General features: G+C 40.4%; 1 protein-coding gene across 2 annotated transcripts in view; it reads left to right on the forward strand.

The window, feature by feature from the left end:
• Positions 1–24,403, forward strand: part of brpf1 (bromodomain and PHD finger containing, 1) — a 57,255-nt gene that overhangs the window by 12,189 nt on the left and 20,663 nt on the right. The window contains exons 3-8 of one of the 2 annotated variants that reach the window (XM_048606420.1): positions 4,010–4,166; positions 4,571–4,702; positions 10,562–10,690; positions 10,849–11,161; positions 14,036–14,347; positions 23,239–23,526. In XM_048606420.1, the coding sequence (XP_048462377.1) occupies positions 4,010–4,166; positions 4,571–4,702; positions 10,562–10,690; positions 10,849–11,161; positions 14,036–14,347; positions 23,239–23,526 (1,331 nt within the window). The remainder of the gene's footprint in view (positions 1–4,009; positions 4,167–4,570; positions 4,703–10,561; positions 10,691–10,848; positions 11,162–14,035; positions 14,348–23,238; positions 23,527–24,403) is intronic. The other variant, XM_048606421.1, reaches the window with a different exon arrangement.

Below are 24,403 nucleotides of genomic sequence, written 5' to 3' on the forward strand. Positions count from 1 at the left end.
GCTGCTTGGCCTGCTGTGTTCATCCAGCCCTGCACCTTGTTGTCTCGGATTCTCCAGCATCTGCAGTTCCTACTATCTCTGATGGGAGTTAATTAGACACTGATTGGAGACGTAGGTTTCTGTGGAATGTTGGAATCCGAGGTGGACTCAATGGCCTAATTTGTTCATTCTTTTGGTTTGACTTTTTTCTGCCCATCTATTTCATTATAATAATGACACCTAGAGGATTCACAATTTTAAGTTGCTCTGCTTGTGTATCTATTTTAAATCTCACCAATACAAACAATGCACTGCCTCAATTACCTGTCCATCGTTATGACTGTAGCAATATTGAATACAGTAACGGATATGATGAAGAGTCATGTGTTTGTGAGAAATTATTTCTTGTTCCTTGTCCTGAAGATAGCAGCATTTGCTGGAGTAACTTCTACAGTGAGATTGATTTAAAGGACATGACTGTATTTCTTTTCTCAAAGAGCATTGTAGAGAAGCTTGTAGTTGTAGCTTTGTGCTGGTGCAGGTCAGTTAGTAATTAAGTGCTATCCAAGGAAGACATGTTTTTGGCACTAGTATAAGTGTATGATTGACATACAAAGGGAAGTGATTGTTTGAAATACTTATTATAGAGGACTGGTTTATGATAATAATTGAATCAAATAAATGCATCTGCAGAAGTTAATGTCGCCAGGCAGTCATTCTCACCTACAATGACTGTGCAACTTTGTCATTTCCTTTTGTACATCAGTCATGCATTTACATTGACTTATCAAATATCAAAAAAACAAGCTAGGCATGACAGAATTCAGCTGCAAGTAAGGGCTGGTACTCTGTAAATTTAGCCTGTAGTTACATTGATCACTAGTGTGTGTCCTACCGTGTTATATTATGTTTAATAGCTGTATTCTAGCTTCAACAAGAACAGGAAAACAATTCAAAGGAAATGTGAAATGAACAGGAGTGTTCAAATTCTGTGGTTTAAGATTTAGCCCATGACTGCCCATGCTTAGATTGGTAATAGCTGAATAGTCAGTGAACAGAGTGCCTGCTTTTGTGGCTTGTGCCATGATTAATACTGCGGATGTGGTTAATAGACATTCAGAAAAGGGCTAGAATAAAAACCCAGTACAAGGGGAAAGAATAAAGCTCACTGTGAAAATGAAAGTTGTGCAAACCTCAAAATGAAGATGAGCGTTGTATGCACCGTTCAGCAACATGTGAAAACTGCAGGGCAGTGGCACCAACTATCTTCTACAAACCAGTTTTTGTTATCCATATGAATGTTCAAGTCATTGGGAGGGTTAAAAAAATCTGGTTTGTTTGTGGCATTATGCATGAATGGACTTGTGGAGGTGTAGCTAATTTTCTTGTTTTTATTAAAAATGCACTTTGGGAAAAGAGATAGAAGAGAAGCCTGGTATAGATGTGTTGGTTAATTTTAATATGTGTATTTTTAATGTGTATATATTATATATATTTTATATGTATATTAAAAACAGATGAGTGCCTGGAATGTGAACTATAATGGAGAGGATGTGTTTTATTGCCCATCTGTAGTTACCTTGAAAGTACTGGTGGGCCCTCTGAATCGTGTCATCCTTGAACTGTTAGTGGCATCATTATGGTGCCACATAGAAATGGCTGGCCCACTGCCTAACTCATATTTGAGTGTGCTGTACAGCATGCATTTTGATCAATATCCTAGTGAAATGTTTTCTTAAAGAAAGAGGCAATGAAGGAAAGTAAGAGCAAAATTAACAAGTTGTGAAAAGTTCAGTATGATTGTTGAGTGCCTGCTTTGAATGTGAACTAGAATATAGGCCAGCTCTAGCACATTGGTTAGACATGACAGTTCTCATAATTTACCCATCGCTTCCAGTATTCCAGAGAACAAAGGCATAGCAATAGAAGCTGAATTTCTTAAGTGGATGTTTAGAATTTTAAGGAGCAACAGATTTTGCTAAGTATACAATCTCAGCCTTTCTTCGTTCAATGTTAACACTAGCATCTGTAGTAAAGAAACTTCCCCTTCCACCAAACCCTTCTCCCCACTTCCAACTACTTTCAAACAGCATGCTTTGAAAGTATGTTTCTAGAAAGGTGATAATTTTGTATAAAAATTTAGAGTCTTAAAAGAAGACACAATTGCTGCAAAACAATGTGGGTTACAATGTATATCTCTTTTTAAGCTGATTATTCTGTGAAGCCCTTTTAAAAAACAGAATTATAAAGCGTGGAAGGTGGTGATTTGAATGTCTTTGCCTGTGTTGGTCTTTGAAACCACTACCTCATTGACTTTTTTTTGTTTTACAAATTTCTGTAGAACAGCTTGGACAGCAGCTCTCCTAAATGTTAGATTTTCTCTGTTACTCTGTGTTCCCCCACACAGTGTGTAATAAATCATTGATCAGCTGAAATGTCAGGTGACCTCAGTGTTGGGAACCTACTCCATGTTGCTTTCATTTGGTGTTAGTGAGAGAATCAGGAATGTGATTCGCATCCTCTCCCATTAGAAATGCCTAGCTCACCCACCTATCCAGAAATTTAGTGGCAGATAGAAGGAGTTGCCTATTGTGAAGTGTTGCGAACAGTATTTGTGGATTGGGAGGCAGGACATTATAATTTGATGTTTGTAAAATATTAGTTTTTGTAAAATGCTGGGGGAGGGAGCATTGCCTGGTCCCTTTAAAAGATTGTGCTTTTTCTATGCTTGGAGATATCTGTGAGCAGCTTGAAAGTTTGCAAGTACAGAGTACAAAGTATAAATTGAAACATTTGTATCGAAAGGCCATACCATTAGCAGGCCAAGCAGCATTTTTACCAAGAAACAAGTTTTTGAATTTAGCCATCAATTTGAACCAGGCACTTAGATACTAAAAACCCATCACATTTGAATCTGATGGTTTTGACAACCGAGGACCAATCCAATTGTAAGAAATTGAAATGTCATTGGGTACAAAAGAAGGGAGCACTTGGACAAGGACAGGAGAACTAATTGCCACCTGCCAGAGTTAACAGCTCTCGAGAGAATTGCTGGCTGTCACAGAATCCTATAAGTCTTAGAGAAAGCACCATCTAAATATCAAAGGTACCAACGGCACGACTAGTTAATTTTCCTGACAGAAGAATCAAAGGAGGAAGCGTTCCTGACAGAACATTCAACAGAGAAGGCACAGAGCATTCTGGAAGACACATAATCTGCCTGTAATTTCGAGAGACTACATTCTACTTTTTTAAATTTTATTTTATTTATGTGGGATTTGTATTTATTGAAACAGCATACTATTAGAATCTTATGTGATTTGGGAATAGTAGTTAGAAATGGTTTGTTCGGTTTGTTAATAGTTTAGTTAATTTGTTCGCTGTTAGAATTAAATAAATTGTTATTTGTTGATTGTAAAGTGAGTGTCGGGGTTTATTTTATTTAACCACTAGAAATTGCTGCAAGGCAGGTTACACCACTTATCACACTCCATGTACAGATTATAGGGCAAGGTACTCCTCCTTTGGGTGTTTTGGTTTTAGTTAACAGATAGGGGGGTCAATCTCTGCTTTATTACAGAAGAAAAGAAAAGGGTTGGGAGAATGAGGGATCCCAATCTGTAGCAGGAAAACCAGGACTATCATCACTCTAACCCAAGTCACAATATGAACTGGAGTATAATAGACACGAGGGATGAGAGAACTTTATGTTTGGAGGAACATTTTCTTAACTCTTTACCCTGACAGACTCTCAATCTCAGTGAGGGTAATGCACCCATGTCCTCTGTGCTTACGGTGAATAGTGATGTAAGGTTAAGACATTCATCAACAATGCACAACTTAATCTCTTCAAGTAATATGGAGAGGACAACTTATTAATTCTGGTCTTTTCACTGAGGACTCACTGATATTGTGTTGTATCTTGTCATTTGTTTATGCTGATGAAGGTTTTATGTTCCATTCTCAGCGTGCATTAATTATGACCATTTTGAAAATAAATAAACACATTATATCGTTTATTTATTTTTAGGTTAAGTAAGATTACAGGTCGACTATCTATTCAGCGTAAGAGCCAGTTTATGCAGCGACTTCACAGTTATTGGACATTAAAGCGACAGTCAAGAAATGGTGTCCCACTCCTTCGGCGGTTGCAGTCCCATTTGCAGTCTCAGCGAAATGCAGAGCAGGTACATTTTCTGTATGTGGTTTGACCAGGTAACAAACTTAATCTGTAATGTTAGCTAGAGCTTCCAGTTAGAGAATAACATGACAAATGGTTCCAGACACCACCATGCTTCCTCGCACTCATTCATGTCACAGTGATTAGGGACAAACAGGAGTATAAAAAAAGCTCAATCATTTGGGCTTTGTTCACCTATTGTTTAGGTTCTATTTAGAACAAACACTAAACTAATTTTCATTCCCTCTCTGCCCTGATGCAAAGTTAGTATTCCTTCAGCAAAAAATAGCAGCGTTTAACTTTCCGTCTCATAGCTAAAATAAGTTTGAACCAGGATGCCTAACTTTATCTGTTCCTTTATGTGTGAAGGAAATATGAAGGCATTTAATACTGTTTCCTTTTTAACTTCAGAGAGAGTCAGAGGAGAAAAATTGTGCACTGAAAGAACAGCTGAAATCGTGGCAGCGACTGCGACATGACTTGGAAAGAGCACGACTGCTAGTGGAACTAATCCGTAAACGAGAAAAGTTAAAGCGAGAGGAGGTTGGGCAACTGTTTAGTTTAAATTACTGTGTGGCCTGTTGTGATGCTCGGATGTAAATTTTGAAATGTGTTTTCGTATGTACGGATTCATTTTAAATTCTAAGTTTTTGTTATGTGTTTACAGTTTAAGTATCCAGTTTCAAGATGAACAAAATATTGATCAGGAATGACTGAGGCTGATTGGTGACTGAATAGCCGTCTTTACATTTATCAAAGGGTTTGATAAGGCAGATACTGAGAATAAGTTTCCACTTGTGAGGAATTCTTGCAGTCGAGATTATACATCTAAGATAGTCACCAGTATATTCATAAGAGAATTTGGGAGAAATCTTTTTACCCAGAGTTCTGAGAATTGTAAACTTACTACCTCCAAATAGATTGGATACTTGAAAGAGGAAATTAGGTAAGCGCATGAGTGAGACAAGAATAGCAGATGTACTGAACAGCTTAGACAAAGTACAGTGAGAGGAGGCTCATTTGGAGCATAAACAACATAATTTAGATGTTTGTGTACAGACTATGTAATTCTGTCAGAATAACTGGCTCAGTTATGGGGAAATCCCTCTTTAAATCTAGCATTATCACTTCATTATTTATTACTGTTAATATATTCTAGCTATGTCTCATTAATAACATCAGTTCATCTGTTAAGATCTTCCCTTTGATAAGTAGAAATGAGGTGAGCCAATAGTTCAAGTGTCAGTGGAAGAACAGTTGGATTTAGCTTGACTGTGGAAAAGGATGATGAACAATCCAGCATAAGGATAATTAATGGGGCAAAGCCAACTTGCATGGGGTCAGAACAATCTGGTTCAGTAAATTGGAGTCAAAGGTTGGCAGGCAAAACGGTAGCTGAACAATGGGTTGCCTTTAAAGAAGAAATCGCTCCAGCACAGTCATCACCTATTGCTTTGAAAAGGAAAGGTAGGGCAAACAAATCCAGAGTTCCTTGGATAATGGATGAGGTAGAAATTATGATAAAGAAGAAAAAGTGTGCATATGACTTACATCTGGTCGAAAATGCAATTGAGAACTGGCTGAATCCAAAAGGTTCATAGGGTGGTAGTAAAAACAAAAGAGCGAAATAAAGAGAGGAGTATGAAAAGAGACTGGAAGCTAACATCAGGTGGAACCTGAATGCATTTAAATATGTAATTAGTAAAAAGGTAGTAAAAGGAATGATGATGATATTGGGCCAAAAAGGGGATGACTGATGTATTACTTTTAATACTTTGATTCTGTCTTCACTAGACCGTGGTGAGAAAGGAGGAAATTCAGTTGCTAGAAATGTGTAAAATTGATAAGGAGTAGGTTTTGGCTAAGCCATTTTACTTAAAATCCAATAAGACACCAAGATCAGACATCTTTTACTTATTTAAGTTTATGTGGGCTTCGCTAGCTTTGCAAACATTTATTGTCACTGCTAATTGCCCTAAAGAAGGAGATGGTGATGTGCCTTCTTGAACTGCTGCAGTCCTTTGGGTAAAACTGCATTCACAGCACTGTTAGGGAAAGAGTTCCAGGATTTTAATCAGCGACAGTGAAGTAACAGTAATATAATTCCAAGTCAGGCTTGGATGGAGCTAGGAGAGGAACTTGCATTTACTGCCCTTGTCCATCTAGATGCTAGAGGTTGTGGGTTTGGAAGGTGCTTTTGTAGCAACCATGGTGAGGTGTTGCAGTGCACCTTGTGGATGATGATGTACACCACATAGGTGGTGAAAGGTGTGAATGTTGACGGTCAGTTGCTGGTCAAGAGGCCAAATGTTTCTGGATGGTGTTTTGCTTCTTGCTTGTTGTTACAGCCGCTCTTATTACAGGCAAATGGAAAGTACTCTGCTACACTCCTGACTTGTGCCTTATAAGTGATGGAAAGACATTAGGGAACAGGAGATGAATTATTCGGCACAGAATTACTGACCTTTGACATGCTCTTGTAGAAAAATCTATATGACTGTATTCTTTTCTCACAGTTTCTCCTTTTGCATCTGTTCTGATAATGATAATGCATGTGGCCTCAAAAATAGAATCATTGAATCATAGAATCCCTACAGTGTGGAAGTAGGTTGTTCTGCCCATTGAATCCACACCAACCCTCTGAAGATCATCCCATCAGACCCACCTCCACCCCATCCTTTTAACCCTGCATTTCCTATGGCTAACCCACCTAGCCTCCACATCACTGGGCACTATGGGCAATTTAGCATGGCCGGTCCACCTAACCTGCACAGTTTTGGTTTGTGGGAGGAAATTGGAGCACCCAGAGGAAATCCACACAGACATTGGGAGGATGTGCAAACTCCACACAGACAATTGCCTGAGACTGGAATCGAATCCTGGTCCCTGCCACTTAGAGGCAGCAGTGCCAGCTGCTGAGCCACCATGCTGCCCTAATATCCACCTTTTTCCTCAACCGTGGGTTCCCCACCACCGTGGTTGACATGGCCCTTAGCCAGGACCAACCCATTTCTACCCTTACCCTTTCTAACCTTACCTTTTCTTTTCCCTTCCACAACACCAATAGAGTCCTCCGAGTCCTCACATTCTACACCACCAGCATCCACATCCAAAGGATCATAAGCACAAATTTCTGCCACCTCCAGCAGGATGCCATGACCAGACACATATTCCCCACCTCTCCCTTGTCAGCACTTTGCAGGGACCATTCCCTCTGGGACACTGTGGTCCACTCCTCATCCACTCCTAACAGCTCCCAGAGCCCCACAGCACCTTCCCATGCAATCACAGAAGGTGCAACACTTGCCAATTTATCTCCTCCCTCTTCAGTATCCAAGTTCCCAAACACACCTTCCAGGTGAAGCAGCAATTTACTTGCATTTCACTCAATCTAGTCTACTGCATTTCCTGCTCACAATGTGGGCTTCTCTACAATAGGGAGATGAAATGCAGACTAGGCGACCACTTTGCAAACACCTGCATTCTGTCTGTAAAAGTGCCCCTGAGCTTCCTGTTGCCTGCCACTTCAGCACACCACTGTGTTCCCTGGATAACGTTTCTATCCCAGCCGTCCTGCAGTGCAAGGTGCAAGCTGGAAGAACAGCATCTCATCTACTACTTGGGAACCCTGCAGCCTTCAGAATTCAATATCTACCAAGTTCAATAACTTCAGAGCCTGAATATCTCCTTCCATGTCCTCTACCCAGCCTGCACCCCAGGCTCTGTCATGACATGGGCTGTTTTCAGCAGAGCCAACTCATTTTCACTTACCTATTGTCCCTATTATCAGTTTTCCTTCTTCCCTGGCTTACTATCAACCATCTCTTTTGTCTTCCTAACTTTGTTTCTGTTTCTCTCTGGGGTCCATTTCCATATATCTGCTCATTACTCCCCTTCCCCCACACCCACCTCCTGTCATCAGCGTAAATATTAACTTTTCCTAGCTGCTATCAGTTCTGGGGAAAGGTCACTGGCTTCGAAAAATTAACTCTACTTTCTTTCCACAGGTGCTGCCAGACCAGCTGAGTTCCTCTAGCGTTTTCTGTTTTTGTTCCATTACTTCAGCATTCATAGTTCTTTGTTTTTCTTTGATCCTGGGCTACGGGACACAATTTCAAAATTTGCAGCTGATACAATACTTGGAAGCAATGTGAGCTGTGAGGGGGATAATGTAGAACTTCAAAAGAACGCAGATACGTTGGTGGAATGGGTGGATAGATAGATGGCAAATTAAGTTCAATGCGGAGAAGTGTCAGCTGATCTATTTTGGTCAGGAGAACATGGCAAGATAATGTAAAATTAAGGATATAGTTCTAAGGAGGGTGTAGGAGCAGAGGAACCTGAAAACATATGTGCGTAGCATCATTATAATGGTACGGAAGGTTGAGAGCACAATTAATAACGTAGACTTTCTTACCAGAGGCATAGAGTACATGTGCAAAAGGGTTATTTTAAACTTATATAAGATATTAGTTCAGTCTCATCTGGAGTATTGTGCCCTATTCTGGACATCACATTTGACGAAGGACTTAATGACACTGGAGAGAGTGCAGAAAAGTTTTATGTTTCCAGTGATGAGGAATTTCAGTTCTGAAGATAACTTGGGAGAACTTGAGACTGTTCTCCTTGGAGAAGAGAAGGCTCAGAGGAGATCTGATAGACATATTGAAAATCATGAGAGGTCTGGACAGTGTAAAGAGGGAGAAAATGTTCCCACTGGTGAAAGTATATTAAAAGAAAGGATATGGATGTAAAGTAATTAGTAAAAGAAGCAAAAATGATATGAAAAATATTTTCCACACAAGGAGTGGTTAGGGGCTGGGAATGCAGTGCCTGAGAATGTGGTAAGGCAAGTTCAGTTGTAGTGTTCAAAAGAGAATTAGATGTTTGTGGAAAGGCAGAATATGCAGGATTACTGGGAGAAGGCTGAAGGTTGGCAGTAGGTGGGGTGCTCAATTGGAATGCTGGCACGGGCACAATGGGCTGAATGGCTTCCTCCTTTTCTTTTGTAACTATCTTGTGATCCTGAATGCACTTGTCTGCCCAGGAATTGCAAGTGTCACGGTTTCAATGTTATATCCAAAGACAATTGTCTTCTCCATATGAATGGCCAATTTGCGAATCGGGGCTACCCTTAATACTATTGCCTTGCCAGGAGCAGTTCTTTGTTTGGCAGGCTGCAGGTACCTGCAGATGATCTTAACATTTGTGAACTTGATGGAGTACTACTACACTTCTTTCACTCTATAGTTGATTTTTTTAATAAAAGGTTTGTGTGCTATTTAGTTGGAGTTGGGTGCTGCTAAGGTAACAGAGTGGGCAAGTTTAATGCTGACTCTGTTCATCATCAATACATTTCTCAATGGATCTGTCAGCAGGTGTTAGACTTCAGTTTGCACAGTTAGGCTGTTTTAAGCCCGCAAATTTAATAGTGAGACCAACATCAATGCATATTGTGCACTTGCAATCCCACTGTAAATTAATGTACTTTGTACCTTTTTATTTCCTAAAAATGGGTGTAGTTCATGCCAATTTCTATCCCCTCATGTTCCATATAGACAGTTTATTTTGCTATATAATGCTACTGTACCTGTCACAGACATTAATACATTAATTACATTTAGTTGAGTTGCCTTCCAGTATTGATACAAGCAGAATTCTGCTTAACATGATGGGGAAGGTGCATGACAGCAGAGGTAGAGAATCATTGGCTTATTTTGCTGTGTGATTCTTTACCAAGAGATGGTTTCAAAAATCCAGAATCAGTGGAATATATAATTTCAAGAATATTTTAGCATGTATAGCATTAAATCTATGTGGCTTGCTGAATTTGTATGAAGCATTTTGCAGTGGCTTATTAGAAAACTAATCAGAAAGAATATTCCATGCATTTATGTGGTAACTCATGTCTGAAACATATTATTTAAATGCTGACACAGTGAGACTTCACCTTTTGAAGTGCATCAACTTATATGGATAGAAAAGCACAACCTTTGATACTACAAACAGCGCTGAGGGAAATGGTCAATTAATTGTGCTTTTAACAAAATTGTTTGAGAGGGAAATGTTAACAGTAGGTATCCCTGGTGTTTTTTGAATGCTACTAATAGAACTTTAATGCTAACTGAGACATAGATATAGCTTCAGTTTAATGTCTCACCTAAAAAGCAGGACCTTCAACAATGTAGCACTCCATGAGTACTGTGCTGAAATGGTTGCTGATATTATGAACTTAGGTTCTAAAGTGGGGCTTCAACTTTTAATTTCTAGCTCAGGTATAAAATTTGTTACGGGAGGAAGGGTTGCTTGAACAGATCAGGTACTTTTGCATGAAAGAGAATAGTTTTATTCGTTGTAAACTCTATTTCTAATTTGTATCTTTTTGATTTGGTTATAACCCAGCTTAAGATACAGCAGTTTGCAATGGAGCTGCAGCTGACTCCGTTCCTCATCCTTCTCCGTAAGACGCTAGAACAGCTTCAAGAGAAAGATACGGGAAACATATTTGGTGAACCTGTGCCCCTAAAAGAGGTATGCTTTTCTAATTGTGAACTTCTGATAATTGGCGTTTGTGTTTGAATATATTTCTAGCTTTGGAATACTAATTAAATGAATTAAATCTTAAGTAAATTAAGTAAGTTAAAAGACATATTAAACTAATGCTAATAATTTACATTTTATGTTGTTAGGTTCCAGATTATTTGGATCACATTAAAAAACCAATGGATTTCCAGACCATGAAAACACAGCTTGAGAGCCATCAGTATCGGACGTTTGACCAGTTTGAAGAGGATTTTAACTTGATTGTGAATAATTGCTTACAATATAATGCCAAGGATACAATCTTTTACCGTGCAGCAATCAGGCTAAGAGATCAAGGAGGTGCGGTGCTAAAATATGCTCGTAAACAAGCAGAGAAAATTGGCTTTGATTATGAAACAGGAATGCATGTACCTGAACCTGTGCCAACAGAAGATACGGGACAGCTCTTCTGGGAAGATGGTGAGTTCATTTTAAATATTTGTTATTTGTTTTAATTGTGAATGCCACTCATTAATGGTGGGATCAGCCAAGATATCAAATACCAAACTTGGAAGCTCATTGTGTTCAGTTTCACTTTGGATCCCAATTTGAGTTCTCAAGTCAGTTTCTTTAGTTCTTGGCTACAGAATAGAAAATTGGTAATTATCTTCGAAACAAAGAGAAGGCAAGATGTTTTGTAAATTTCAGTGTTTCATATTTCATGTCTAATTTGCTCCCTTCCTGCTATGAATGAGCTAGTTCCTGGGGCGGAGTAATATAAGTTATCCGACTTTATGTGCAATCTTGAATAGTGAGGGTCAGTCAGGTAACTCTTCTTTGGAGGTTATCAACACATGAGACTGAACCTGTCCTCATCCTAGGATCTTAAAGGAAGTGGCAAGAGAGATAGTGGATCTATTGCTTATAAAATTCCAAAACTCCCTGGATGCAGGAAAGATTGCAGTGGATTCGAATTATACCAATGTGAACGCCCTTGTTCAAAAAGGGAGGGAAGCCGAAAGTAGAAAGCTACAGACCAGTCAGTTTAATGTGTTATTGGGAAATTGCTAGAATCGATTAACAAGGAAGTAATAACAGAACATTTGGAAAGTCAAAACATAATTTATTTGAGTCATCATGGTTTTTCATGAATGGTGAGTCATGTTTGACTGATTTGCTAGAGTTCTTTGAAGATGTAGCAAACAACGTAGACAATGGAGATCCTGTACATGCGGTATATCTGGACCTCAAAGGCATTTGATAAGATGCCACACAAAAGTTTATGCACAAGGTAAGATCAGTGGGGTTGAGGTAATTTATTAGCTTGGATAGAGGATTGACTAACTATCAGAAAGCAGAGAGTTGGAATAAATGAATCTTTTACTGGTTGGCAAAATATAGTTACTGGGTTGCCGCAAGCTTCAGTCCTCAGGGCCCCAACTTTTTTCAATCTATATGAATATCTTGGATATGGGGATAGAAGGTACTGTAGCCACATTTGCAGATGACACGAAAATAAATTGCAATGAAGAAATAAGAAATTTACAAATGGATATGGATAGGTTAGGTGAATGGGCCAAAATTTGGCAGATGAAGTTTATGTCAATAAGTGTGAGGTTATCCATTTTGGTCAGAGGAATAGAAAGGCAACTTATCATCTAAATAAAGAAAAACTTCAGAGCTCTTCAGTGGAAAGGCATCTGCGTGTCCTCATGCATGAATTGTAGAAAATCAGTCTCCAGGTACGGCAGGTCATTAGAAAGGTAAATAAGATTTTGGCATTTATTGCTAAAGGAATAAAGTATAAAAGTAGGGAAGTAGGAAATTGTGGCTGAAGCTATACAAGGCATTTGTGATGCTGTACCTGGAGTATTGTGTACAGTTTTGGTCAGCTTACTTGAGGTATTGAAGGCAGTTCAGAGGAGGCTAACTCAATTGATTCCAGAGATAAGAGAGGTATAGTCTTAGGAAGAGAGATGATGCAATTTAAGCCTGTACTCTGGAATTTAAAAGAATGAGAGATCTAAGGTACGTAAGATAGTGAAGGGTATTGACAAAGTAGACACACAGAGAGACTATTTCCTATTGTGGGCAATCTAGAATACTAGGTCATAATTTTAGGATAAAGGGTATCAGATTTAAAACAAATGAGGAGAAATTACTTCATACAAAGAATCGTGAATCATTAGCCCAGAGTATGGTGGATGCTGGGTCATTGAGTAAATTTGAGGAGGAGATACACACATTTTTAGTTAGCAATGGGCTGCAGGGTTATGGAGAGCAGGCAGGAAAGTGGAGTTGAGCAAAGATGAGGTCAGCCAAAATCTTACCAAATGGCGGAGCAGTCTCAATGTGCTCAACTGCATGCTCCTGCTCCTAGTTCTTACATTCTTCAATTCTTATGTATATGTACTTTCCATTAGAATTGGCTGGTTAACAGCCAGCAACAGAAACCTTGGCTGATTTTGTTTTTGTTTTATTTAATCTTCTCTAGCACAGGGGCTGCATGGCCCCTATCCAAGCTGAGATCACAACTTAGAGATGGAATTTTATTTGAGATCAGCTCGTTCACCACACCAGAGATCAAATCCAGGACATTCCTGGGTTACATGATATCTAATAGATTCCTTGTTAAAACTTAGGGTTCACTATTGAACAAGAATATTTGATATCTATAAGGCTCAGCTTGTAATATAGTTAAAAAGAAAGCAACAATATAACTTGCAGAAGGTAATTTGTTTTGTAAAATTATAAAATAGAAGCTGGAGCTTGAATTTTAACAGGTTGTTGTGGATTTCAGAACCATCCCCCCCACCCCGCTTCAATTTAATTGATGAATAAAACTTTGAAATGGCTGTGATGGTAAGGACAACATTAAACAGCTATACAAATGGAAAGGTGGCCAGTTCAGTTCCCAGTCTTTGATGTTTATTCAAACCTTGATGCTAGTAGAGATGAGTACATTAGTCTAGGACAGGAATAATCAGCACTGTTGAAACAGACTCATGGGTTAAACAAGTACAAGGCAACCATGGCTGTGGATGTGATGCTCGTTGGAATGTACAATCCGTTAACATCAATCAATTTGACATTAGACAGACAAACACTTTGTTGTGATAACACGTATCTGTGGAACATCTTCCAAAGAAACTTGTCCAAAGAAAAATGAGTAATTTCCATAACACTGGTACACAATTGCTTTATAAAAGGAGACGTTGGTCAATGGTCTGCCACGAGCCATAACCAGCAATTGGATACGTGTAATTTTTGAATCAAAATCAATTTCTTGTTTTCTTTGTCACTAATAATCTCTTTGATTGCTTTGGTCTTTCTTTGGTCCCCGTTTCTTGCCAGAAGTGGATCGACTGCTGGTACCTGAGAACAGATCACATATGTCATTGGAAGAACAGCTGAAATTACTTCTTGACAAACTGGACACAATGGGCTCTGCTAAGCAGAACAATGGACGGTCACGTCGAGCTAAACTTCTGCGAAAAGAGATTGCTATGATTCGACGGAAACTTGGTCAGCACAGAGAACCAAACGCAGGATCAGACCGGCATGGTGCACCGGGTCGTGGATCTGCAGCTGGACTTAACCCATCAAGTAAAGATGGTCAGACGGACAGTGCTGCTGAAGAAAGCAGCAGCCACGAGACGGGGAAAGGTAGGGTTGAAACCAAGTTCTCAGTCTTAATTTCATACCAGGACCTGTAGAGAAATTAAAAAAAATTCCTGGATGAAGAATTACTAAATTAGTTCAAGCTTTTAAAGAAAGGTATATGGATAGACTGTGAGTGCCATATTTACTTCAGTTGGTATTGAAATCACTTTAGGGGATTTGAATTCAATTAGATTAAGGGAGAATCCATTTGTCCAGTGATTGAGTGTCTTGTGAAAAGTACAGGCTGATTTGGCTCTCGGCAAATGACATAAGAAATTGCTGACGTTTTTCTGGATGGGTGCAGCTTCAACAACACTCAAGAAGCTTGACACCATCCAGGACAAAGCAGCCTGCTTAAGTGGCACTACATCCAAAAGCATCCACTCCCTCCACCACTGACACTCAGTAGCAGCAATGTGTACTATCTACAAGATGCACAGCAGAAATTCACCAAAGGTCCTCAGACAGCACCTTTCAAACCCACGACCACATCCATCTGGAAGGAAAAGTGCAGCAGATATATGGGAACACCACCACCTGCAAGTTCCCCTCCAAGCCACTCACCATCCTGACTTAGAAATATATTGTCGTTCCTTCACTGTCTCTGGGTCAAAATCCTGGGTTTCCCTCCCTAAGGGCATTTTGGTCAACCCACAGCAGGTGGACTGCAGCAGTTCAAGAAGGCAGTTCACCACCACTTTCTCAAGGGCAACTAGGGATCAGCAAGAAATGCTGGCCAGCCAGCGACACCCACATCTCACAAATGAATAAGAAACAAATCTCATGAACATTCATTTCTGGTACTGGGGATCCAAATGCTTCCTTCAGTTTAAATTTTTAATATGAAATCATGTGCCGTACTATCTACAGAAAGTTTTGATATATACTTATTAAAGGGCAAGTGCATTCTATGGATTTTCATGTAGTCCTATAAGTTATAAAGTGATGATAGCAACACATCTGTTAGAATTTCTCAGTTGCCTGTTGTTTTAGGGGTTAAAACTCCTAACTGTATATCCAGGGAGCGGGCAGTTTGCTTTGAAGCCCCTAGCATGGTCAGTAGAATGGAAAGACATGTAGACATCAGCTGCTGCAAGGGGTCCAACTTGTTTTGGCATGAAGTGCTTGGAATTATGCTTAAGACCTATCTTGATTTACTGATTACTGTTGTTCAGAGCAGACCAGGCTACTGACCTAAAGTGAACAGAAAATGTCAACGTGTTCAGCTCAGGCAATCCTGGCAAATCCAATTCTCTTTAGTCACTCTGTGTTATGTTATAGTTTGTAAAAACTAAATAAAGTAATCCGGGATGACTAAGATCATTAATCTGCAAATATCTCAACTCTTAACAACATTTTGGTGCAACGAAGTCCATTAGCATGCCTTTATAATAAGGGCAACAAAATGAACAGATATCTTTTCGCAAAAATCAGATGTTATAGCAGAAAATAGGCTGGGACTTTTTTCCTGAGGAGGCTGAGGGGTGACCTTATAGAGGTTTATAAAATCATGAGAAGCATAGGGTAAGGCAAATAGCTAAGGCTTTTCCCCAGGGTCAGGGAGTCAAAAACTAGAGGGCATAAGTTTAAGGTGAGAGGCTAAGATTTAAGAGGGAACTGAGGGGCAACTTTTTCATATAAAAGGTGGTGAGTATACAGTGCAAACTGCCAGAGGAAGTACTAGAGGCGAGTACAACTACAGTATTTAGAAGACATTTGGACTGGTACATGAATTGGTAAAGTATAGAGGGATATGGGCCAAATGAGGGAAATGGAACTAGCTCACTTTGAGAAACCTGATTGGCATGGACGAGTCAGACTGAAGGGTCTGTTTCTGTGCTGTATGACTATATGACTATAAATATGTAATCAAATGGCAATAGTATATTGTGTCTCTTGTGTCTTTTACTTTGATTTTTATAGTATTTTTACTTAATGCCTTCAATCATTCTTGGCCCCAGTTTTCCAGATTACTGATACTGCTGTGCAAATATCGTGGCAGTTACAGGCTTTATCACCACGATCATATTAACACGTGAATTATGAGCAGGAGTACATCATTTGACCCTCGAGCCTAATCTGCCACTCATTAAGCTCTTGGCTGATCAACGCTGCATTCTTACCTACCACCTACATGCTTTGAATTCCTTGTCAGTTAGAAATGAGGAAGCCTCCACATAGAGTTCCACAAACTCACGGCCCTTTAAGAGAAGAAAATTCTCATTTCCATCTTAAAGGGGGGAGCGCATATTTTTCAAATAGCGTCCCCTAGTTCTATTCTCTTCCACAAGGAGAAACATCCTTCAGCATCCACCCTCTGAAGTCCTTTCACATACTAGTGTATTGCTGTAATATGACTGCTTTTCTAATAGATTCCATTAGATACAAGCATAAAAATAAACCTATTCAACTTTCTCATAATGGAACACCCACCCACCCCATCCCATTTCCAGATATTAGTTGGGTGAATCTTCCCTGAACTAGCCCTGCCACATTTCTGTCATTTCTTAAATAAGGGGACAAAAAATTGCTCCAGAAGCTAATATTCAATTTGAATTTAGTCTTTTTAATCATTGAGTTGAATATTTATACTTCAGTAGTTTGCTGATGAACGGAGATTTGTTTGGGTTTTCCTAACACTTCCAAGTTTTCTGTCATGGGAAGCTTAATCTGTGACTGCTGTTCTCGGCAGATGTCCTATTTGTGCAGAGCCTCTAAAAAACTCTGCTTCCGTTCACCTCTTAGACAGGCAATTGAGACAAAATCATTTTTGCTTAATGTTAAACAGGATTGCCAAGTAATACAGATGGAATAGTCAAAATGTGATGTACGAATATACTTTTCAGTTGGGAATTGATTATTTCTTCTGGCTATTTGATGCTTGTTAGTTTACCAGTGAGACAGATCATAAGACACACAAGGGTCCCCAGGGGTATTGCTTGGATCCATTGTGTTTATGTACATTTGTGCAGAAATAAAACAAGGAGAAAAGAACTTGAAGGGACAGATTTGAATGAAGTTCTAGAGTCAGCTCTCTTAAGTCCTGTGTGAGTCTAATTCTGGATTCTTAAGGGCCAATTGGATCATGCATTGGGAACAAATGACAATCCAGTGGGGAGAAAGGATGCACGGAGGGACCTCGTCAGGGATAAGAATCTAGTTGGCTAAAGTTAAACAATGGAGGTGCCCTTACACCCCACAGTCGATAAATAAAAGTTTGCAAAGGCCCAGGGATTTAGAGGGATTTAATTTTTCTACTATAGACTAGGATAGTAGTAGTACGACAAAAAGGGAAGATTTCCTGGTGTGAGAATTTCACTAGTTGTTATGTTTCTGGTCTGACCATGAAAAAGGCAATGCTAGATATATTTCGGAGGAGTGAGGATAGGCCAGATGAGTCAAATTTCATTTGGGGAATGTTTTAATGAACGGTGATCATAGTTTCGTAAATGTAGATTAGCTAGGATGAGAAAAAATCTGGAGGGAAATACTTAATTGGAGGAAGACCAATTTACATACTGGAAGAGATGAGTTGACAACGGATTCGTCCCAGGTAAATTGAAATTAGGGGATCTTCAGGTAAAACCGTAATAGAACAATTGGCTGCCTTTGAAAAGAAGGACAATCCCATGAAAGGAAGGTAGGGCAAACACATCTGTACCCTGGATGAAAAATTAAATAAAGTAAGATGAAGCAGGCAAAGTGTGTGTATTGCAAACGTCAAGTCAATAACATAACTCAGAGTTAAGCTGAATGCAGAAAGCTCCAGTGAGAAGTGAAAAAAGATTAAGAAACAAATAGAGTGTGTGAAGACAGATAATGTAAAAGGGAATCCAAAGTCTTCACGGGTATACGAATAGTGGAAGTGCAGTAAAAGGTGGGGTGGGGCTGATTAGGAACCAAAAAAGAGAATTGATTACTAAAGTAGGGAGGTTCTACTTCATTTATGCATGGCATTGGTGAGACCACATCTTGAGTACTGTGAATAGTTTTGGTCATTTCATTTAAGAAAGGATGTTAATACGTTGGAAGCAGGTCAGAGAAGGCTTTCCAGACTACCTGGAATGAGTGGATTGTTTTCTAAGGAGAGATTAGAGAGGCCAAGCTTGTTTCTGCTTGAGATTGGAAAAGCATAAAGTGACTGGATTGAAACATATAAGACCTTGAGGAGTCTTTATAAGGTAGATGTGGAAAGAATCTTTGCCCTTACAGGGGTCAGAGAGAGAAAAATGCCTCATCTCTGTTTTAAACTGGTAATCTCTGGTTTTTAAACAAAGGGTCATGAGTCTTTGGAACTTTCTTCAAAATGTGGTGGAAACCGAGACCTCAAATATATTTATGGCAAAGATAGCTAGATCTTCTTATGCAAAGGGGTGAAATGTCATCAGGGGTAGGCTGAAATGCAGATTTGGCTTTACAGGCAGCTCAGCAATGATCTTGCTGAATGGCGCAGCAGGCCTGATAGTTTGAATGGTCCACTCCTGCTCTTTATTGATATGTTCATAGAAAGCTATGGGAGATGATGTCAGAGCATTTGAGAATTGCAAACGTTACACTCTGAATAAACTGCAATCCAGTAATTTAAACCTCAGTGGTGAGCAAGCTTTTAGACATGATAATCTGGAGCAAAACTAACAGTTATGTCAAAAATGTGGATTATTTAAGATAAACTTACAAGGATTTGTTAAAGCTAATGAGTGTTACTTAAATTACTTCATCAAACAATTAATTTGGAGGTTATTTATGAGTAAATGCAGTTGTTACGATCTATATAGAATTACAAAAGGCTGTGCAATTTTGCAAAAGTACTACATGATAGACTCACCAGCAAAGTTGAAGCCAATGGCATAAAATAGGCAGTGACAGCTTAGACACAAGTTAGCTGAGTAACAGGAAACAGATTATTGGTGACCAATGTATTCCTTATTCAAAAAACAGTGGGACTTGGCAATGGTGCATACTGGAACTACTAGTTGCCTTAATGTACATTAATGGCTCGGATGTGCAGGGCACAATTTAAAAATTTGCAGTTGATGTCAAATTTGGGAGGCTTGTAAAGCAGGTAATGATAGATTTAAGAAGACGTAGGCTTGGAAATCACATGACAAATTCAGTTTAATGCAGAGAAGTGTAATACGTTTTGGCTGGGAAAATGAGGCGAGGAAATGTAAAGTAAAGGAGGAATGATTCTAATCTGGGTGCAGGAAGAAACAGACCTGGGACTGTATGTGCTTATATCAATAAAGAGGACAGAACTGAGAAAATGCTTAAAAAGTTATACCAGTGTTAGATTGTTAGTCATCCATGCACAGGGGCAGGAGTCTGTGTTTATTTGCATTGGAAACAAAAATGCTCAAAAATTAGCTTGCTTTCTCTCTGTGGATGCTGCCTGACCCGCTATGATCTCCAGTATTTTTTGTTTTCAGTACAGATTCCAGCATCTGCCATAATTTGCTCCTGCACTGTGTTTATTTGCATTTCCTAGCTCAATACAACTCCAGTCTGCTTTCTCTCTTTTCTAATAAACTCCTCCTACTGGGGAACCCCAACCTTTTTATATTTTTCTAATCAAGATGTAATTACACACCTCTGGAGCAGATGGGACTTGAACCTGAGCCTCCTGGCTCACTGGTAGGGACATTGCTACTGTATCACAAGAGCCCACGAAAGCCAAACCTTTTAATAAACCTCTTTAGAGATATTATGATGCACCTCTGGTGTCAGTATGTCTTGAACCTGGGCCTCCTGGGTCAAAAGTAAGGACATTAACACTGCACCACAAGAGCCCTCATGAAAGCCAACCCTTTTTTTTTAATTAACCTAATTTTCTAACCAATCTGTTGAGCGAGATGATATTATGCATCTGGAACAGGAGGGATTTGAACCCAGGCCTCCCAGTCAAGGGGTAGGGACACAAGAACCCTCCTGAAAGTCAACCCTTAAATATAAGATAACACGGTGTAGAGCTGGATGAACACAGCAGGCCAAGCAGCATCAGAGGAGCAGGAAAGCTGACGTTTCGGTTCGAGACCCTTCTTCAGAAATGGGGGAGGGGAAGGGGATTCTGAAATAAATAGGGAGAGAGGGGGAGGCGGATAGAAGATGGATAAAGGAGAAGATAGGTGGAGAGGAGACAGACAGGTCAAAGAAGTGGGGTTGGAGTCAGTAAAGGTGAATGTAGGTGGGGAGTTAGGGAGGGGATAGGTCAGACCAGGGAGGACGGACAGGTCAAGGAGGCGGGATGAGGTTAGTGGGTAGGAGATGGGGGTGGGGCTTGAGGTGGGAGGAATGGTTAGGGAGGCGGGGACGAGCTGGGCTGGTTTTCGGATGCGGTCAGGGGAGAGGAGATTTTGAAGCTTGTGAAGTCCACATTGATACCCTTGGGCTGCAGGGTTCCCAAGAGAAATATGAGATGCTGTTCCTACAGCTTTCGGGTGGCATCATTGTGGCAATGCAGGAGGCCCAGGATGGACATGTCGTCCAAGGATGATGCGTTGGATTCGGAGGTTGGTGGGGTTGTACGTGAGGACGAGGGTGATTCTGTTTTGGTTGTTATTGCGGGTAAGGGGTGTGGGGGATGAGTTGCGGGAAATGCGAGAGACACGGTCGAGGGCATTTTCGACCACTGTGGATGGGAAGTTGCGGTCCTTGAAAAACGAGGACATCTGGGATGTCCGGGAGTGGAATGCCTCAACGCATCATCCTCTGACACTTCCGCCATCTGCAATCTGACCCCATTACCAAAGACATTTTTCCCTCCCCCCACCGCCTTATCTGCTTTCCGGACTCCCTTGTCTGCTCCACACTCCCCTCCAGCCCCACCACCCCCGGCACTTTTCCCTGCAACCGGAGCAAGTGCTACACCTGCCCCTACACCTCCCCCCTCACCCCCATCCCAGGCCCTAAGAAGACCTTCCACATCAAACAAATGTTCACCTGCACATCTGCTAATGCGGTATACTGTATCCGCTGTTCTCGTTGTGGCCTCCCCTACATCGGGGAAACCAAGGGGAGGCTTGGGGACCACTTTGTGGAATACCTACGCTCAGTTCGCAACAAACAACTACACCTCCCAGTCGCGAACCATTTCAGCTCCCCCTCCCACTCCTTGGACAACGTGTCCATCCTGGGCCTCCTGCATTGCCACAATGATGCCACCCGAAAGCTGCAGGAACAGCATCTCATATTTCGCTTGGGAGCCCTGCAGCCCAAGGGTATCAATGTGGACTTCACAAGCTTCAAAATCTCCCCTCCCCTGACCGCATCCCAAAACCAGCCCAGCTCGTCCGCGCCTCCCTAACCATTCCTCCCACCTCAAGCCCCACCCCCATCTCCTACCCACTAACCTCATCCCGCCTCCTTGACCTGTCCGTCCTCCCTGGACCGACCTATCCCCTCCCTAACTCCCCACCTACATTCACCTTTACTGGCTCCAACCCCGCTGCTTTGACCTGTCTGTCTCCTCGCTACCTATCTTCTCCTTTATCCATCTTCTATCCGCCTCCCCCTCTCTCCCTATTTATTTCAGAATCCCCTTCCCCTCCCCCATTTCTGAAGAAGGGTCTCGACCCGAAACGTCAGCTTTCCTGCTCCTCTGATGCTGCTGGCCTGCTGTGTTCGTCGTGTTATCTCAGATTCTCCAGCATCGGCAGTTTCGACTATCTCTGTAACAATTTTAACCCTTAAATATATGTTCCAATGCACATAAGCTACTCGATCTTATTTGTGGAGTATGTCCTGTTTTATTCTTAAAGAGTCCATTATTTACAACATTGCTATAAAGATCTTGAACTTATAAATGGAGGCTTAGAGTACTAAAGCAGAAAGACCAAAAATAGGATCAGTGGTAAACCACATGGCCCATTGAGTCTCTTCTCCCATTCAGTACAGTCGAGGCTGATCTTGATCTCAACTCCAGTGTTCTATCCCTTGATTCTCAAAGAGACTAAAAGTTTGTCGATCACAATCTGAAATATATTTAGTGATGGAGCATTCAAAAAGGTCTGGAGTAGAGAATTCCAAAGATTTGCAACACTTTTAATGAAGAAATTCCTCATCACCTTCTTCCTAAGGGTTCATTGCTTTATCTAAGACTGTTCTCCAGTATTCTAGAAACAACATCTCACTGTCTAACATGTGGAGCCGGGTCAGAATGTTGTAAGTTCAGTGAGATCACCTCTCATTCTTTTTGACTTTGAAGAATACAGGCCAAATTTACCCAAAAGAACCTCTCCAGTGTTGTTGTGATGACCTTAATAGAACTTTAGACGGGATGTGAAAGTTTATCGAGGGTGTGCAGTAAAAGAAAAATCAACAGTAATGGTTCCGGGGATGATGGACTTCAGTCATGTGCTTATGTTGGAGAAGCTGGGTTTTTTACGTTCTGGGAAAGAAAAGTTTGAGCAGAGAAAAATTAGAGTGGTTCTAAAATCATGGGCATCTAGAAAGAGGGATAGAGATAAACTATTCTCATTGCTGGAAGGATTGAGAACCAAAAGGCACATATTTAGGTGACTAGTGAAAAGGGCTTGTACCTAGACTACTCTCTTTGAGAATATGGTGGAGGTGGATTCAAATTATGGCTTTCAGTAGGAAATTGGATAAGCATTTGAAGGGGAAAATAAAATTGAAGGACTATGTGGTTAGGGTTTTGAAAAAATCTAGACTAGTCCCAGTGGGGCAAATGGCCTCCTTCTGTGCTGTAGCCGTTCTATGAACTTTAGGAAACTATATCCCTGTGCAAAGGAATTGGATTTGATCCTACTTAATAGGTGGTCATTATTCTGCCAGTTGATTGCTTACTTCAAGTGATGCAAAGGACATTCTTCTCTCAAAGGATCATAAGGTGTTGGCTTCTACTACTTGTCCTTTATTGAAAAGTATTTCTCTTGTAGGTCTTGGCACTACCTCTTCATCAGCTTCAGCAGCAGAAGTTGGTAGACGGACAAAATTCCTCTTCACGGCAAAATCCAAGAACAAATGCGTTGGATTGCCCAAACGTCCAGGGCGACCGCCGAAGAATCGTGACACTCAGCTCCCGCCGAACCAGGGAAGTAGCCCTCAGAATCCAACAGCACCACAAACTCTGACCAGGTCCAGCCAACCAAGGAAACGAGGCCGGAGCCCCAGCACGAGCTCCGAAAGTGACAGTGACAAATCAGCTGGAGGTGGCGCACACATAGGTAAAAATAGTGTTTTACACGAAGTTGAGAAAGAAATTTAACTGCCTACATTACCAAAGCTAAACATTTTAAATTCTGACAATGAGGCTCCAGTTGAAGTGCTCAATGTCCATTTGGAGCAGCTGGTTAGAACTTGAACAACGTTAACCTCTGTACATAGTCAACAGATGCAAGATGTATGCTAATGACTTTTCATCTCTGGGAACTTATGATGAATCTAGCCATTATTAATGGAATGCACATCTCCCTTTTGTGTGGATCATGCAGTTCCCATATGGACTTTTGGCATATCAGTCTGGTTGACCATGAAGTTGTACATCTAATTGTAAATTAGTATATGATACAGTACATAAACCATAACTTTAGATTTTTGGCTTACTGCCCAGGCTGGAACCTAGCATGATGGGGATTGCTTGCTATATAAAGAGGTTACATAATAACAAACAGTCTGTTTTACCAGATTGCGTTCCAAACAGTGAAAATGAAAACCTATACTGTATCCTGACTCAGAGAGACTGAGTGTATCCTAATCTAACCTAGTTATATTCAGTTAGGGAAATCTTGTTGTTTGCAGTATGCAGTTAAGTAGTCAGTTTACCAGTACTGACATCCAAAACCATGATGAGTACCTAAAAAAAAATTGAATATGCAGCTTCTCCTTTATGCTGAGAAATTTGTCGATTTCTTTGTTCTCAGTGGAAATTACTGTCCTGACATCCAATCAATGTTGTCAATTAGAATTAGCTTTATTGTGCACGTACTGACATGAGTACAGTAAAAAGTTTACAAGTCACAATTTACGGCTCCATCTTAAATACAAATGTACAGATTCTTAAGTACAAATTCTTAGGAAAAATTAGAAAATAAAGAAATTAAA

This window comes from Rhincodon typus, chromosome 16 (genome assembly GCF_021869965.1).
Source record: "Rhincodon typus isolate 14 chromosome 16, sRhiTyp1.1, whole genome shotgun sequence".
NCBI classification, from domain to species: domain Eukaryota; kingdom Metazoa; phylum Chordata; class Chondrichthyes; order Orectolobiformes; family Rhincodontidae; genus Rhincodon; species Rhincodon typus.